Source organism: Phaenicophaeus curvirostris, chromosome 1 (assembly GCF_032191515.1).
Source record: "Phaenicophaeus curvirostris isolate KB17595 chromosome 1, BPBGC_Pcur_1.0, whole genome shotgun sequence".
NCBI classification, from domain to species: Eukaryota; Metazoa; Chordata; class Aves; order Cuculiformes; family Cuculidae; genus Phaenicophaeus; species Phaenicophaeus curvirostris.
Genome location: NC_091392.1, coordinates 64,360,542 through 64,379,064, shown reverse-complemented (window position 1 = coordinate 64,379,064; position 18,523 = coordinate 64,360,542). Strand labels below are relative to the sequence as shown.

General features: G+C 41.1%; 1 protein-coding gene across 3 annotated transcripts in view; it reads right to left on the bottom strand.

The window, feature by feature from the left end:
• CAPRIN2 (caprin family member 2) overlaps window positions 1-17,061 on the bottom strand; it is a 32,796-nt gene extending 15,735 nt beyond the window's left edge. Inside the window, exons 1-8 of one of the 3 annotated variants that reach the window (XM_069860170.1) lie at window positions 16,740-17,061; window positions 14,671-14,733; window positions 10,990-11,076; window positions 7,995-8,233; window positions 6,552-6,634; window positions 4,468-4,626; window positions 3,901-3,944; window positions 1,736-2,581 (exon numbers count right to left, since the gene is read on the bottom strand). In XM_069860170.1, the coding sequence (XP_069716271.1) occupies window positions 1,736-2,581; window positions 3,901-3,944; window positions 4,468-4,626; window positions 6,552-6,634; window positions 7,995-8,233; window positions 10,990-11,076; window positions 14,671-14,733; window positions 16,740-16,985 (1,767 nt within the window). In that variant the 5' untranslated portion in view covers window positions 16,986-17,061. The remainder of the gene's footprint in view (window positions 1-1,735; window positions 2,582-3,900; window positions 3,945-4,467; window positions 4,627-6,551; window positions 6,635-7,994; window positions 8,234-10,989; window positions 11,077-14,670; window positions 14,734-16,739) is intronic. The other 2 variants (XM_069860178.1, XM_069860187.1) reach the window with 2 other exon arrangements.
• Window positions 17,062-18,523: the final 1,462 nt, after the last annotated feature.

Sequence of the window (18,523 nt, the reverse complement as noted above, 5' to 3'; positions counted from 1 at the left end):
AAGTAAAAGACCATTTTTTTAAAAAAAAAAACAAAGGTATGGAAACTAGCTAGGTTGACAGTACACTATTTCCTAAGCATTCAATATACTTTGGATACTAGGATTTATCAATAGCTGCTAAGCAAAAATAAAGCCGGCTGGTGGCTCACTATGGTCTATATAAATCAAAATCTGAATACTTTAATATGCTTTGTTTACGTAATTCAGAAATCCATCTTGAGCAACTCAGATTCCAACATTTAGTTTAGGGATGGGGCCTGGAGCAGCATGATCTAGTGGGAGGTGTCCCTGCCCATGGCAGGGGGGTTGGAACTACATGGTCTTTAAGGGCCCTTTGAACCCAAACCATTCTATGGTTCTATCATTTTGCTGAAACACACATCGGCACATTACTATATAAATTCCTAGGCACTTTACGAGTTTCTTCAACTGACTGGAGACCCTCCTCTTCCTTACTGCATCAAACTTGTTCACCACTTAAGCCACCCATCTGTCTGTCCTACATAAAAATAAGAGCCCCATCTCATTAGGAAGCATCTTGCATACAAGCTTTAAGGTAATCTGACACCAAAAATTCTGATGTATCTTAAAGTGCTCAAGACTATTTCAATAGTTCAGATGATTTCAGTTACAGTAGTAGTATGGGTACACAACACCTACTTGTGCTCAGTTAATTCGTGAGGCAACCAGGTTTTAGACCTGTACCACCACCACCAGTGGACACAAGATTCTACTCAGCTTGAACGCAAAGATGAATCAAGCTGAAACACCTTAATCCCATTGTTACCCAGTGCTGCACGTTACATACTCTTTTAATTTCATGTTCAGCCTTCTGTTTGCGCTCCCGCCTCTAGGCACAAGAACATCCATTTTTCAGTTATGCCAAGGTTACAGACAAGATCTAAGCTTAATCATTTGCTATGAGTAATACGGAATGTATTGAATTCTGCTTTCATACAGAAACAAGACAGTAATACTGACAACATTGCATACAAGAGAACTGCTCTATTCGCAAATTTTCTTCTTGAAGTCTAACTCTACATGCAACACCGCTCTTAACAACAGAAGACAGTAGACAAAGTTCAGTTATCTACTTTTAGTTACTAGAATCGTTGCTACCCAAGCACAGGTGAGAAAGAAGGTAATGTAACCAGAAGCTAGCAGCCTCCTCAACTGTAAGCCATGCACATTTCACTTCTAAAACAATGTAGTGTTAGACTCTCCAGGACAGCAGTATGGTTTATGCATTCATCTGGAAATACATCTTTAAGCCCCCATACAGTTGGTATTGCTTGATCTAGATGTTACATCTCTCTTGAGTCAGCAGCTAGTTTAATCAAAAGCCTAAAAAAATTACTGAAGTGCTATTTGCATGCAGCCACAGACAAAGTATTTGATCCCTGGATGAGTCATACCTGCTTTGTACTGATAACAGCAGACAGAGTCAATAGCTAGGGATGAACTAAGTTAATTCTTCTATCTTATGGATAAAGCAGTTATTCAAGGCTCTAGCATAGCAATACTGATACTGTGTTGATGTAAAAGCAAAGCAGACTATCTTGCTATTCAAATATAAGCTAACCACTAGAATTATTTCCCCTAAGAAAGAATGACACAGGAATCTACATTCAGGCCTACAAAATGCACCTTATAAAGCCTCTGCTAATAGGCAACTTTAGTCCAATCCCCTAGTGTCAACAACTTATGACAGGTAATACTTCATATGCCAACTCACTTCTTTGGCTTCAATATCAAACTTCTTTGGCCCCATCTGCTCCTTTGGCCCAACACTTGCAGCTCCCCAGGACTTCGGAGGGTTCTGTAACTGCTGTGATGACACTTGATGCTGCCTGTCAGCTTTTTCCCAAGCCTCTCGAGCCTCTTGCTTCTTTTGTTCTGGCTCCTCCCTAACACGTGCAGCCCAAGCCTTCACAGGCTCCTGCTTCTTTTGCTCTGTCTCTTCCCTAACAGGCATTTCCCATGATTTCATAGGCTCTGGCTTCTTTTGTTCTGGTTGCTCCCTAGTCTGGGTTACCCAAGGCTTTGGAGATTCTCGTTTCTGTTCTGGTTCTTCCTTGATTTTGGTTACCCAAGGTTTTGAGGAATCCTGCTTTTTTTGTTCCTGCTCTTCCCTAACTTTTGCTACCCATGGCTTAGATGATTCCTGTTTCTTCTGGCCCTGCTCTTCCCTAGTCTTTGATGCCCAAGGTTTTGGGGACTCCTGCTCCTCTCGGACATGTGGCACCCAGGCCTTTGGAGCTTCTTGCTTCTTCTGCTCTTCCTCCTCAGCAGGAGTATCCCAGGGCTTTGTACACTCACGCTTCTGTTCCTCCTCTTTAACACGAGCTTCCCAAGGCTTTGGAGAATCTGCTCTTTTTGGTTCTTGCTGCCTAACACGAGCCTCCCAAGGCTTTAAGGTCTCTTGTTTCCGCTTCTGTTGCTGCTCTTCAATGTCAACAAGCACTTCCCAGGACTTTGGAGGTTCTTGCTTTCTAGCACATTCAGCTTCCCAAGATTTGGGCTCTTCTGGCTTCTTCTTGACAGAGTATTCTGCTTCAGCCAAATAACACCTATTGAGAAACTACATAGACCAGAGAAACTTAATGTCTCCCAAGACAACATTTTGCTACTACAGTTCAGGTCAGTTGAATTAGGTCATCCAGCTACTGAAAATTTCTGACTAACAGCAGAGCCAGTATAGCTTAAGCAGTAGCCATAGAAACTACGTGGACAACCATGGCTTTTATCCTACAACACTGCAGACTAGATCTGCGTTGCAGTGCCACAGAGAAGCATGACACAGTCTTGAACTGTGAAACATACTTGAGTAAATGTTACCTTTATCCTCAATGCTAACTGATGTTCCTAGGCAGTGACAATATCAAAGTAAATTGTGTTTTAAGTCGGCTCTCCTCCCAAGCACCCAGAACGCTGTGGTATTCTAATAGTAGACATTCTACTAAGCATAGCAGCACCATCTCCCCCAAAATCTTTGGCCCACTAACCCAGCGTAACACCCACGCTTAATGGGGTTTAAATACTAAACTACTGCTGCAACTCCAGGCTGCTTCCTGTCAGTAAGACTAGTTCAATGAAGATGTCCTGGAAGTTTGCCTGAGTTACTTTGTCATAAAGTGGAAGTAAATATATGAAGCAAAGACTGTACAAGGCTCTCTGGCTGAGACTTTTCTGATAAATCACCAGAAAAGCATTAGTCAGGTAACAATGTTACCGGCAAGTTACAAAAAGGTGTTCTGGAGTACATCCTCTAGTGGGACACCTGGGAAATAGGGACTCAGCATTTTAAGAACCAGTATTCCCACTTTCAAAAGGGCACCCATCCCCACCTTTTGAACCAAGTTTAATGTTTTTTTATCCTATTACTATTTGAAGCTTGAGTACTTCATTTAGTTTGAAGGGCTGTTGAAGTAGGTCCACATGCCCCTGAACACACAAGTCCATCTTAGGATCCCTACTTCTCTGACAAATGAGAGCAAGACCTACATCATTCTCAGCCCCGTCAGTATCAAGACTACTGCAATAAGATCAGCATTCAGAGACAGCTTCATTAGATGTCTATTTTCTCTATCCCACAGTATATAAAAAGATTAGTGTTTCCACTCTAAAGGCTGATGCTTTGTTTTATTCAGGAAAGTGTCAGAGATTGAAGTATCATACTGTTTCATGTAATCCTGCCCCATTTATCCCAAAATATCCTATAGAAGCTGTGAATTTGAGGTTGGAAACAAATGTCACCAAGTCTTTACTGCTTCCTGCATAAAGGAACACTTACATTGCTGTTCAGACTCCCTTTTTAAGTTTAAAAAAGGGGCTGCAGAAGTAATTTTTCTGATAAAATCACAGTGCTAAAGGAAAGCAGTTAGCAGTAGAGTAACTTACCTCCTGTGGCTGTATTTCAGACTTCATTAGCTCCATAATGGATTCTAGAGAAAGGAAGTTAGTTTGTTTCAGCTGATCAAATGCAGAAAGGCAGGCCAAACAGTAGCAAGTCTTTAGTTCTTAAATAGGAGGTCTTAAATTTAAGTCTTAAATAATAGTGCAAATTACCAGATATTCTGAAAGCTCAGCTTGTCATTCAACACGCTATTTTTAGACAAGCTTTTATTTTCTCATTGGTTTTTACATTTACAGAAGTTCAGAGTTATGTGAGAAATTTTGTAGTATTTAAAATTCAGTCAATATGTAACATTCCTTACAGCAGACAATTCTCATATCTTCAACAAGATGTCTTGCTCAGAAGTCAAAACCATCCTATTACTATGAATTACACTTTTTTCTGCAATACTAGCCAGAGTAGGGCTGCAAGCCTTGCAGGTTCCACTTTAGTTACTACACTGCAATTAAGCTACAGCACGTGATTAGATTTAGTATCAAGCTATGCAAAGTCACTCAGTTCAACCTTATCCAAACGTTGCAATGCAGAAATTGAATAATCTAGTATTCCACCTGGTTCTTTGACAGACTCTCCTTTTGACAGCTGTCTTGTTCTCTCGGGTTTTTTTACTTCTTCCAATTCTTTTACTGGCACAGGACTGCGAGGAGTTGGAATACTTTCAAAGTAGCCAGAGTCCAGAAGTTTGGATAACAGGTCCTTCATGTGTTTATCTGAAGAGTAAAAAAAATCCATTAAGATAGGAAAATCTTAAATTAAGTGGTATTCAGATTACAGATCAAGACTCTTTACTTTCTCCCTTTATATAAATAGCGACTTGTCCGAGTTCACTCATCTTACCGAGTTATAGCAATAAAACATTTTAGTAAAGTAACATTTGTTAAATTACTTTATATTACAATTGCAGCACAGAACACCTTTGCAATCCAGAGGCAGAACTGCAGCTTGTTTCTAAACACACACAAGGTAAACTACTGAGCCACCTCATCATCCACATGCTTAGAAAGTTATTTGTTTACCATTTGTAAGCTAGCCAGCACTAATACTAAAAGCATGTTGAGCAGACTGCAGCATAGGCAAAGCTAAACAAAGTCACTATGGAATTGCTTCAAGACAGTCTTCCCAGAGAGAGGATGATCAGTGTGAAAAGAAAAAGTTCAGAACTGCAAAAACAAGCTGGGAGGGAGAAAGCAAGAGACTGTTTAAAACTCGGTCCTCTGAACTTTTGGAAGGGAGTCAATGTTGACATAGTTGACATAGTTGAATAAAAACTGAACCATATACTCCCAAGAAGCACTGTCCAGTTTCCTCCTTTATGCAAAAAGGAGATAGCAGCTTTGGGTAGAGTAAGACCACACTACCATCAGTGATACCACGAATTGTTCCAGAGGAGCTAAAGACAAAGCAGCCTCAACCAAAGGAAAAACACTCAGTGAAAGATTGCTCCTACTAGTGACAAACATATGAACAAGAGTAGTAGCTAGAATTTAATACAGATTAAAATGTCTGCCAAGGCAATGAATGCTAATAAGAAGTTACCTAAAGGTTAGCTTGCACACAAAAGGATGCAAGACTGACAGTAAAGGGATGGAAGTATTGATAAAACAGTCATGTTTAGATGATAGCCAAAAAGCTACAAAAGTTTGGAATCTGCAATAGGCAACTATCAATTCATCAACACATACAAGGATAAAGTTACCAGCCTGTAATAATACAAAGCTAACTTGCACTTTGTCCAGAACTATGAAGAGAGTCAACACTTAGTTGTCAGTTCAATTATCTGTATGTGGAAATTAGATGAGAGTACTAATACTACCCAAACAGCTTCAACAACTTTGTTAACGACAAGTGAAAGATTACTGTCACACAGCCACTAAAAGATGGCAGTAAAAGGGACAAGCAAGATCTGTTTACAATAAGACAGACACTACAACGCAAGTAAAAGTTTCCTCTCAAGCAAGTTCTAAATAGGAACATAGAATGTTTGTTTGGCTTACAATCAGGGTTTTTGAAACTAAGCCTCAGATACAAGAAAATATGTAGATTTTTGTGGATTTTAATGGGCTGAAAAGCAAGAACACTTGCAACACAAAATAAGCCTGCACTGTGCATGATTAGAGATCACAGCACATTGCATTAATGACTACCCCTCCTTAGTGTGCTATCCTATGCTGTAGTCAATAGGTATGAACCTGGAATTCCTACGAGAGTCTTCATAGTCAGGAGACCTTCAGCCTGGCACCAACAAAGCTCTGTAATCTGTATCAGTATACTCAACTAAACATTTCATGGAGAGAAAGTGTCCCAATCTTAAACCATTTGCACGTAAGTACCCCAGAATCTTCCCACTGCTGGTTCTGGAAGGTATTCATGCATCAGCTTTAGTTACTATCACGCTATTCCTCAAAAAGGTGCTAGTACATTGGTAGAAGAATAAGTCTTTACCTGGAAAATGAAAGTATGCTGCACTGTTATTTATCTGCACTTAAAAAAAAGAACTTAGAAAAAACAGCAGCTACACACAATACTCCAGTGTTTAATTTAGTAGCCTTCCATATATATTCACTGCTTTTAAAGTGTTTAAATAGGACACAAATTTAAGATCTCCAGGTTTATTTATTCTAGACAATACACTCACATGTTGTTCCAACCACAGGTTTCTCACTTCCTTCTAGAAGGTCCCAGAAGTAGAGAGATGATTGTTCCATCTGGTCTTCAACGCTGAAACAGATGACAGTTTTACTGGGTAGAATCATAGCCAAAACAGTGTTACAGTATTCCAATACCCCTCCATTTGAGACACTGACTAGTGCTCAGCCTTCCAAACGAAGGCTGTGTGTAGAGTGAATCTTAAGGCCATAATCCAGTACTGAAAGTTATTCATCTCTATCTGTTTGTACATGATTCAATGTACACGCAAGTTCTTCTGCTGCTAATTAAGATAGATTAGAAAGCCTAGGCGCTATTCCACAAGACCATATGGCTGGACTTCATTCCAAGCCAGGATTCCCAGACAAGGAAAAAATTGTTGTTTAATCAGCAGATCACCTTGTTTATTGGACACACATACGCAGGGGCAGCCATCAACACCTCCTGCAGCTCTGCTAGTTTTTGAGCAACTTTGACATAGGTCTATAATCCACAATCACCCACTCCAGACAATGGGGTTTGTAGTCTACCATGGCGACATCTAGTATTCCAAAGGAAAGGATTATGCTTCTTGTGGAAGCATAATACAATGAGAGTAAGCTAGAAATAACTTGCCGAAACACTTCAATTGCATAGCTTTTTAAAAGCTCTTTTTCAGAGGTTAAGAGCAAAGCTTAGGCAGGTTTAGCATACAAGCAGTGATTAGATATTCAGGAACTCAAGTCATGTTTGAATGTGGAAATAATTACTCTAATCCATAAAGTGTTTCAACTTGCCACCTAGTAACTTCTCCATATTTAAATATAACTCTTCCTATTTTATCTTAAAAACAGACACCGTCATGCTAATCATAAGCCACCATAATACAAGTGTGGTGCCAGGTCAGCACATACATATTTTACACTTGTTGACAAAGTGACCTTAAAAACAGAAGGCATTTAGTAGAGATGTATCAAAAACCTCAAGTTTTTAAAACTACTTTGGAGCAAATAGCAAGACAGCCTCAGGACTATCACCTTACATGCCTTGGAATAAAGAAGCACATCTGGATCATCATGTGAATAGGATATAGAACAGTTGCATTTACCACACTTTCACTTCATGAACCACAATATCTCTGGGAAGCAGCACATTAGCAGACTCCCTACTTACAATGGTATTGGACCACCTCTCCTCAATGTCACAGGGAGACATAAGAAGGCAGGGCTTGTATGTAACTTGCAGAACTGTGGCAGTAATTACTGCAGCTTTCCTTTAATGCTGAGAATGAGGTAGACCTGCGGCATTCCTAGCCCCAGACTACAGCAAACATACTGAGTAGAATTTTAATTAGTGTCCCAAAACATAGTATTTCAAGGCATGGCAGTGTCAAACAGAGGACATTTACTGTGACGAATGAAGCATACCAATTAGATAAAAATCTTGAACTTACCTCAAGTTCTCATTTCTTCCTGGACATGTCAGTTTTGCAAATCTTATGAGGTAGTCTAGTTCTTTAGAAGGCAAATATATTGCACCGTTCACACCACCTTTGAAATCTTTCTGAACATGCTCTAGAGTGAAATTCTGCAGCACATACTGGACTTGAAGTATCGTACGCAGTTTTTTCTTCTCTGCTTCAAGTTTCAATAGACTCTCTCTTCTCTGAGCCTTCCTCTGTGCTTTCAGCAGCTATTTCAATACATGAATTCAACAGTCAAACACAGCAGTTTAAGAGGATTCTAAGATAGAACACATTGAGCTCCAGTATTGATCATCCTACATTGACCAAAATAACTGTTTCATTTAGATAAGAGCAGCTCTTAATTCCCTCTTCAGATATCCAAGAACTTTCAAGCTTCTCTTCCAAGGAGCTCCTCATTTATCTGCTAATTCTTTACATGACTAGCTTTTAGTCAAAGTGGATACTGGTAGCTCCACTTGTGATACACCTTTGATGTTTAGTTCTCCATTATACCTGCTAGTTGCTTATTATAACAGCTTCCACAACCAAATCCAAGGAATTTACAAAATTGAAACCAACGCACAAATCCAGGTTTAGCTGACCTTTAACATTAGCACACAAAGTTAGTGATGCAGAAACTGTCTCGAATTTCTCCTAGCGAAAAAACTGCCTCTTCACTTTTGAATACTCCAATTCAAATGATACCACAGAATACTACAGTTACTCTTATTCCTCTTGGCAGAAAACTGATGCACTCATTAAACAGCCAACAACACAAGTCACAGAACCTACACCGCCCACACGCATTTGAGGAGAAATTCCTCATCATATACCAATAGAGTTACACAGAAAAACGATCCAAGTACCTAAAGAATTTAGAACATCTCAATAGGAGCTATCTGAAGTTTCTTCAAGATCTGAAATCTTAGTGTTTTAGAATGCACTGTAAAGGATATAAGGATGTTGTTGTCAGAATGGCCTCTAGTGTTCCAGTAATCACAATTGTTGGGGTTGGAAAGGACCTTAAAGACCATCCACTTCCAACACCCCTGCCATGGTCCAGGACACCTTCCACAACATCAGGTTGTTCATAGCCTCATCCAACCTGGCCTTGAACACCTCTAGAGATGGGGCAACCACAGCTTCCCTGGGCAACCTGTGCCAGTGTCTCACCACCCTCGTTGTAAAGAGTTCCTTCCTAATGCCTAATCTAAATGTAAATAATGGATATTGGCTGTAGAATCCGTACTGGTAGACACAGAGCCAAGGAGAAAAAAATGCTGGTTAGCTATAAACACAGAATAAGTTCAAGAACAAACATGAACCAGTAGAGGTTAATGCTGGATTACTGAAAACACCTACAGAAAGATAAGTGGGTCACAATCCTTCATTTCTAATATTATGGGCAGCTACAGAGGCATGCAATAGGAAGCAGTCAAAGTTTCAACATCCAGCACAGCAGTTTCTATGTTCAATATAGAATGACTGAGGGAAAGCAAAGCAGCAATACTGCTAAAAAGGCTCTTAAATTTCTGCTCACAGTGCTTTGAGAGATTTACTGCACTAGCAGGAATTACTACATATAAAAGGAAAGCCTCACTAGCAAAATTGTTTGGTTCTCAGAGACAAGCCATTTTATCAGTCCTTCAGCACTCTGTAAGAGGCAGAGAAATAATTCCAGAGCAGTGACTAATCATGTTTATCATCCCCAGCACTACTTTTGATCAGATCTTTTCACAAGAATACTATTTGCTTGAGCCAAGAGATCAATTTCTCCAAAGGTAAAACACTTGCTTACATAAAAATAATGTATATAGTGCTTTAAGCCCTGAATAAAGGCCTAAACAAAGCACTACATCTGTGACTTGCCAAAATCAGACAACTACAATGGAACACATGGGAAACTCCACAAGCTTCAGTAAAATTTTACTAAGAGCTTTAGCTCTCATTGAAACTGAAGTGATTTAACCACAGCGTTCTTTTTCACTGGGAAGATCAAAACATTGCTTGGAAGGGAGCTTGGGATGTCATCTAGCTCAGCCTCCAGAACAAAGGTTACACTTAATCAAGACCAGATAGCTTATCTTTGTGCAGTTAGATCTTGAAAAGATCCAAGGACAGATTTTACTCCTTATCTAGGCAGCCCACTCTAGTGCTTAATCATCCTCAGATGAACCATTTTCATCCTATCTAATTGGAACCTACTATTTCAATTTATGATTATTCCTTCTCCTGCTACATCTCTTAGCAAAAAGCCTAGCTCCATCCTTTCAGTAATCTTTGGTACGTGAGGGCTAACAATGCATCTCCTGCCACCAGGACCAACAAGCCCACTCCTTTCAGGCTCTCCTCACAGGTCTCATGCTCCAGCACCCAGCCAGTCAGAGGTCCACCACTGGACTCCCCGAGTTTATCTACAGCCTTTGCATACCAAGTGACATAGAAATGGACATACCAAGAAATGGACACAACTGGTTAACAAGTGCCAAATAATCAGCTCTCCTTAGTCTACTGGTCCTTGGTCTAACCTTCAGTGCTCCAGGGGTACACAATTTATTTGACTGCTCCCTACAAAGACTTGCACACCCTTTCCAGCAGATCTTTTCCTCCACGAACTTGCACCTATGCAGGGGATGAGTCCACCCCAGGAACAAGCTCCTAGCAAGACGGTTAACAGCTTCAAACCCAAGTACACTGGAGTACCCTCAAACATAGCTGAGTTCTAATGACTCAATTTACTTAAGTACAAGCTCTTGCAGGGGTACACAGTGAATAACTACACTGTGAAGGTCAGTGGTACCCCAAATTGTCAATATTTACTCTGCTCTACTCACTATTCCAGACAGTTTAAGCACATTGCTTCCCCAACTTCCACAATAGAAACTTCCCTGTATTCTGCATACTGGTGTAAGTGCAGCCATTACAAGATCAGCTCAAGCTTCACAGATACCTCCTAACAACATAAAGAACATTTTATACTTACATCCTGGCTAAGTCCTGAAAAAGTCTTCTGAAGCTCCTTGGCAAATTCCAAATTGTGCACTACTTCATCATATTTCTCTACTGCCTCCTACAAAAGGAACAGATAAAAATGTGTTTTCTCATGCTTAAGATTACTGGTTGGATCTCAAACCCCTTGTACTTCTCATTGAGAAGTAGTATTTTAGCTTCAGTACTTCCCTGAAACTAACTTTTTAAATGATACTACATAACTGGTACTTCAAATTCAGTGGTGAATATCATTCACCCATGACTGACCATAGGCAGTACAAAGCCAGCTCACACCACCATAGAGATAGCCTACAAGCTTGTATTAGATTTTCCAGGCAGCATCTCGTGCAGCATTTGGTATACTGATGTTGAAACAGGAAAATCTGGATAGCAGCTATTCCATTTTCCCTTTTGTTCTCATAGGTCTTGGCAATCAAAGGTAAACAGCTACTTAAAATCAGATACTGATATGAAATCCTGAAAGGAACACAGGAGACAGACTAGTTCAACACAGATGATCTTGATACTTTGCTGAAAGCATTTGCAGATAATTTGTACAAACTGCAGAACAAAACCGATACACAGGCAAGTCAACTTTCAGAAGCATCATACTTCCAGAAGAAAAATCTCAAATTTAGTTTCCACAAATAAAGCAGTGTTCCCATCTTCACCAATGGCTCTACTTCACTAGCCAGTCTTCAAAAAACATTAAAGTAGATAATTGCATTTGGATATACTCCATTTTTATGAATTCTCCCCCACTAAGTAGTCAGTTCATTTTTATAAGTCTCCTTGACAGCTCTGAAGATAGCAAAATTCTGTAGTGCAGACATGCTGCCCATATCTTCATACCATAAGGCATGCCTGGGAAGTAACAAGTAAAGTTACATTTCAGTCGTTCACATGCTATTTACATTGTTTTACACTCGTGACACAATATGAGAAGTTTTTCTAGAACAGGCCCATTGATCTAACATAAAGCTCTTTCAAAGCAGTCTTAGTGTTAAGTGTTTCACCAGTGCTGTGACAAAAGCTTAATCTACTGTCCCAATAAGATCTGGGATACGTGCAAATTCCATGTGTGTTCCTAAGCAACTGGAAAACAAGTTACACATTCATTTGTTAAATCAGTTTGATTTTTTAGTTACTTGTACTCACTTATTTGTAGCACACCAGACATTACTATGCCTACTTATCACAACAAAGTGCATAAGTTACAGTAAAGCACTCTGTCAGTTTTAAGTTGTCCTCACAGAATTTATCAAGCGACTTTTAAGAACCAATTGGCACATTCACTTAGCACTTCCAAATTAGATTTCAAAAACACTAATGCACACACATTTGACCAAGACTCACAATTTAACACCAATGACTTACTACACAGATTGTGGTAACTATGCTTTTAACAACAGATTACAACTCCCCACCTGAAAACATCACAGTTACCACAGCTCTGATGAGAGGCTATGAGAGAGCCAGCAGCAAAGCAATAGTTTTCTTTTATCACATCTGTTAACATTGATCAGCAGCACATTGAAGTAACAGTACTGAGGAAACTGCTCGGTTCGCAAAACAGCCCAGTATTGCCAGTAAGAGGGTATTTCACTTGCTGTAAGCTCCTAATTTTTGCAACAAGTGTTTCTGAAGTAAGGCTAGTACGCACAGTGGCTCTGGCAGGCATGCACGCAGTGTAAGTTTAACACAAATTGCTTGCAAAACAAGTTCATCATCAGATGTGCACTTCTGTGTGAGAAACAATGAAAAATATAGATGACATCAGGTTACATTAGAGCTCCACAAGTCTTGTGGACAGTTAGGTTTCTTTAGGCAAGTGTCCAAATTCAGAGCTAAGCTCTGCTCTAGCTTCAACTACCAGGTCCCAGCATTTGGATATACATTAGAAATTTGCATATGCAAGTTACAAATGCTTTTTGTAGTTACTGCATGTTAACCACTGAACCAGGGGTCTTGATAATATTAAATACCAAGGTGATACCTGCTTCTGCAAGTCAACTGAACAGTTTGACTAGCTCTGGACAGCTCACTAGCAAGACTTGAGTCTAATTCTCCATTTTAGAAGTCCAGCCACAAACTAGGATAAGAATACTAATACTTAAAGTTAAGCTCAGCTGGGAATACTAAAAGCAGTAACCAAGCTAATTGTCATTTTCCAAAGTCAGTGCAGCTGGATGCACTTGCAAGAAAAACCTCTACTGAATCCTTCACCTCTTTAGTTCCCTACATGTTAATTTCACTTTCACTCAACAGCTTTGCACAGTCCAGGGTACATATAAATTCAACCGTATTTTTTTGTGATTAGTTTTAGAACATGCTTGGTTGTCTGTTAGTGAAAGACGACAGATTGCACTTAACATATATGATCTAAACGTAAAATGCTCTTGCCCACCTGATTCTACATTGAGTTTAGAGGAACTCAAAGGCCATCATCCTACTTCAAACCACCAGAATTCATTTACTTCTGCACTTGAGATGGCAAGTGACTATAGATTTCATGTGTAATCCCTAAATGACCATTCATTCCAATAGAGCTATACTACTTTGAATTAGCAAGTTATAATTCCTCCTCTTATCCCATTTATGTCTAGTTCTCATTTAGAAGAGATTCAGAGCAAGGAAATACTATTTGTGTTCTCATACTGCTGCACTGTGATAAAGCCAGCAATTAATGAAGCATTCTTCCAACTGGTTCATTAGCAGGATCAGCAATAAAGTCTCAGTGCCCTTTATCTCACACAATTGTTCTTTAGCATGTGTAAAGCACATTTTAAAAGTGTGACTCCTAGATGGCTGGAGCAATAAACCCACAGATTACATAACACTACTACTCAGATGTGAGCAATAGCTCTCATGTTAGAGAAACTTGGTTTCAGTTCTAGCATTCATTCAAGTCCAAAAGAGAAAAAAGCCAGAACCACTGTTTTAACATCAAGCAAGTTTAAACTAGCACCACAAACTGGATCTCACTTGTTGCATCCTGGCATTCCAAACTCTTGCAACCTGAGGTACAAAACAGGCATTGTTCTAGCAGTATTTGAGAGTGCTGGTGACTCCCAGCCAGCATTCTCAAACATGGCAGCACTAGGACAGGAGAGCATTTTCAACAAAGTCAGCAACTTATAGCTAGATTCTTATATTAGGCAAGATTTGGGCTCTCACACAAGCCAGACCAGAACCTTACTTTCTACCAACACTGACTGTTGGTCAGTTTTACTTTTAAGTCCTTGTAATCAACAACACTGCACAGCCAGCAGGCAATTTCAAGTAATACCTGATAATGAAGAAGTCATGAGAATTAATTAACTACCCCAGAAGACTGAGGTTTGGGTTTTAATATTGCAATGCTATATAGATCAGCTGCATACAGACACCTCAAGAAACAAAAGTTCAGGGGCAATGAGGCTTAAAGTTTACAGAGCAAACAAGGACCTTCTATTATCTCAATACCTAACATGAAGGTTAAAGTAGAAGACAAAGCTTGTGGGCTCATCACTAAGCTTAATTACCAATTCACCCATTTGGTTTTGTGAAAAAGACTATTGCAAGTATGCAGACATTACTTCTGTTAAGCTACACCACCTCCTCCTTCAGCAACCTCTCTTCTGAGGTGTCTAAAGGTTTTGAGGCCATCCACTCTTGCATGAAGGAAACTTACCAACTGGTCTTGATTGAGGGCTTCTCCCTTCTTCAGGCGATCTTTGTAGTCTTCTAGTTTGAGCTGCAGGAAAACCCAAAGTAAATTCTTTTATAGTGATTTCTGCGTAATGTGGGATATGAATCAGGTTACATATCCTTCCTGTATTTTAAGCCATCCACATACTACAACAGAACAGGATTTTTACTACTTCTGGGTTTTGGGAGAAAAAAAAAATATAGAAAGTTTTACTATGCTTTTGATTTGGCTACCTCAGTCTCCAGGACTGCCTCCTCACCTTTTCTGTCTTTGATCTTTCATTTCTTACTTGCTACCTTTGTTTCGTTTAAGAACTCCTAATGCATTTACACCAGATCTTTAAAGGGGTTACAAACACACCCAGTATCCTTATTTTAAATGAGGCTTTTTTAGTTTTTCTGAGAGTGTTGGAATTTAGTTACCTTATCCTTAAATAAACCTACTTAGTTTTCCAGCACGTGTCTTTAAAAAAATCTGGCTTCAGGTATGCCATCAAGATTTTATAGCACTATTTCCTAAGTAAGCCAATGTCTTCAGGGAAGAAATAAGACTCATTTCTAATACATTGAAACAGTCATTAAAAGCTGATGTAAACTATATAAAACTAAATTATTAGGTATTACAAGCTTCTTTATACACACAGTGGAAAGAAAGGGGCATTCACTGACATGAAGTTGAGTACTATTTCATTTGTATATCTACACACACAGGGTTTTACTGACACCGTACCTATAAGGAGCCTAGTGCTAGGAACATCTACGCATTTTAGTAAGTCACTTCCATTTGCTGGTGATGCCATATTGTCATTCATGTGAAAATCAAAGATAGTTGAGAAATTAACAACAATAAGTAACCTTGGATAAAATTAGAAGGCAACCCAAAGCTGGTTAATCACATAAAGAAAACATGCTTATCTGACATCATTCAAAAATCACAGCATGATGCCCAACATGAGACAGCAGTAATACCGCATCTCCTGCAGGTGGATCAAGTCCCCTAGCCACGTGGCCAGAAGTCTGATCTACTCCCTCTTCTCACCCCAAGACAAAATACAAAGGCTTTCAGGCATTTAGAGAAGCAGAACATATTCATACATTTGCTTTACTTGTAATCCTAACCTAGTACAAAAGCAACAGCATCATTATTTCTTTTATAATACAGAAAACAGCATTTCCCCAGTTAAGAATCATACACATAGCCTTTAACCACCTGCCAATCAAAAAAAAAAAAGAAACTTAGAATGCAAAAGCCTGACCAGCTATAACCACAATATTTTAAGTGTATCATCATCATCTCAGTTCTCACGACTACTCTGTCCCTGTCCCTCCCCAAAAAGCACAGCTCAAAGCAAGAGAGCAGGCTTTGGAGGCTTTCTGTTTCAAAAGCTTTCCAGTGAATAACATTGTCTACATTTTAAATACCTAAGTCAAAGATTCAAAGTGAAGTGCGATACATATGAAATACAATCTGACATTTCCCTGAGTCAGAGAAAACACTGTCCCTAATTTCCAATTTTACACACATCTCTGCATTCTTAGATGCACATAATCAATAGAAGAAATGAAGATTTCTGCAAGACTTTAAACCATCCCCAAATCAGTTCTAATATCTGAAACTGATTCAGTCTATTATAGAATCATGCCCAGTTTTGACCAACATTCAATCACTTTTGCTAACTACTGCATGTGCAGCGTAAAGCCAGCATCTGAGAACAGGTTTATAGTTGACTGCATTCCTGATTCCCCTAAACAAAAATGTTATGCTCAGACAACCTCAGATGCAAGTAGCCCATTTCAAAACAGTAAGAGTAAAGAACACCATTCTTCACTATACAGGGGCTATAAGTGATAATTTGAAAAACAAAACCAAAAAACCCAAAATAAAAACAGTAGCAAATCCACGTCTGGGTCCTCTCACAGGTTTAAAAAAAATAAATCCATGACTACTCATTATATACACACACTCAACTTTATTCCAGCTGTTATAAAATAGGCATCAAGCTCCACAAGCAGTAGTTTAAATACATGCCATACCAAAGAAAAACAAGTTACCTTTTTTTTCTCAATGTTCCTGATCTTGTGTTTGAGGCAGATAAGCCCATTATCAATGTAAGTCTCATATGCCTGGGAAGGAGAGGCTGCCGAGTTCAGCGCAGACTGCAAGGGGCTGGAGGGAGGTTGGTTCTCCCCAGACGGGTTCATCTGCTGCTTGGCCGCCTTCATCCTCTTATCCTCCCCCTCCTCTGACCGGCCTGAAGGTGATGTGCGACGGAAAGGGGCTTGGGAAAGCTGCACCATTGAAATGGATGGAGCTGCAAAGAAACTCCTTTTATTTATATCTCTTGATCCCTCCCCCCCCCTTTCTGTTTTTTAAGTTATATCTTTTCTTATCACACATTCAGAACGCGCAGCCACAAAACCGAGCTTCAGAAAGAATTCATCACAGCCTTTTGCTCTTCTCCCTTGCCCTTTCAAAATACCCGTAGCAGGAATTTCAAAGCAAGGCAAACTTTGTATTGTTCAAGTCTCCCCACCCACCCAGACACCAGAAATCCTTTACATAGGCAGAATTAGACAGCACAGAGGATGATTCCAGAAAGCCAATATAGTGTCCATATAAAAGCAGGCGGGTTTCCCGCACGCATCACCCACAAGGGAAAAAGAAAAAATAAAAAACTGCAAGCAAGTAATTGCAAATCACGCCGCCAGCCTCGCATCCAAGCTGCGGGGAGGCTCAGAAGCGACACGCCTGAGGGCACAGCCCCTCTCGCCCCCATTAAATCAGTTTTACCCCTTCACGACCTTCGCGGCAACCCAGCAGAGACGCTAAACTAGAAAGATTTCAACTGAAAAAGCGGATAAAAAAACACCCCAAAACACCAAAACCGGCTTAAGCGGGCGAGCAGCGCGCTGAGCTCCAAGAGCATCATCGCTCTCCACCAGTCGCCGGTCCCTGCCCACACCCATCCCAAAGATGCGCTTGGCACCGGCTCCCACGGGAGGGGCCGGGCTTTTTAACCTTGAACAGGGAAATTCCTTAAGGGCTGCTGGGCCGCCCTCGCCTCCACCGGCCCCAGGCGGGCGAGGACACCACGTCCCTGCCCCTGCGGCGCCCGGGAAAGGGACGGAAAAGGAAAGGGTGAGGCGGGGGGAACGTGGGGAAAGAGAGAGAGAGAGAGAGAGGCCACCGGCTCCGCCAATCCTTCGGGATTCACCTCCTCCTTCTCCGCTCGCCCGCGGGAGGATGGAAAGAGGATGCGGATGACGGGAGGGATGCGGGTGCCCCGTGCAGCTCCCGCCCCTCCGCGCTCACCTCGGTGCCCGCGCGCGCTCAGGCCCGCCCCGCCGCCCGCCCCCCACGCCTTATATAGAGCGGCCGCGGGGGGCGGGGCCTGAGGGGGGAGGGCCCCGCCCGCGAGCCAATCGCCGGCGCCACCTCCTCCCTCCGACCCCGCCCCCCCGCCCGGCGCGCGTCACGTGAGGCGGGGAGGGGCGGGGCGGGTCCCGTGAAGGTCAGGGCGGCCCCGCCCTGGGGGGGGTTTAGGTGTGTGAAGGGGAGCGTGGGGATCGTAGAGTCATAGAATCGCTAGGTTGGAGAAGACCCACTGGATCATCCAGTCCAACCATGCCTATCATTCACTAAACCATGGCCCTCAGCACCTCATCCACCTGTCCTTTAAACACCTCCAGGGAAGGTGACTCAACCACCTCCCTAGGCAGCCTGTTCCAGTGCCCAATGACTCTTTCCCTGAAAATTTTTTGCCTAATGTCCAGCCTAAACCTCCCGTGGTGGAGCTTGAGGCCATTCTCTCTTGTCCTGTCACCTGTCACTTGGG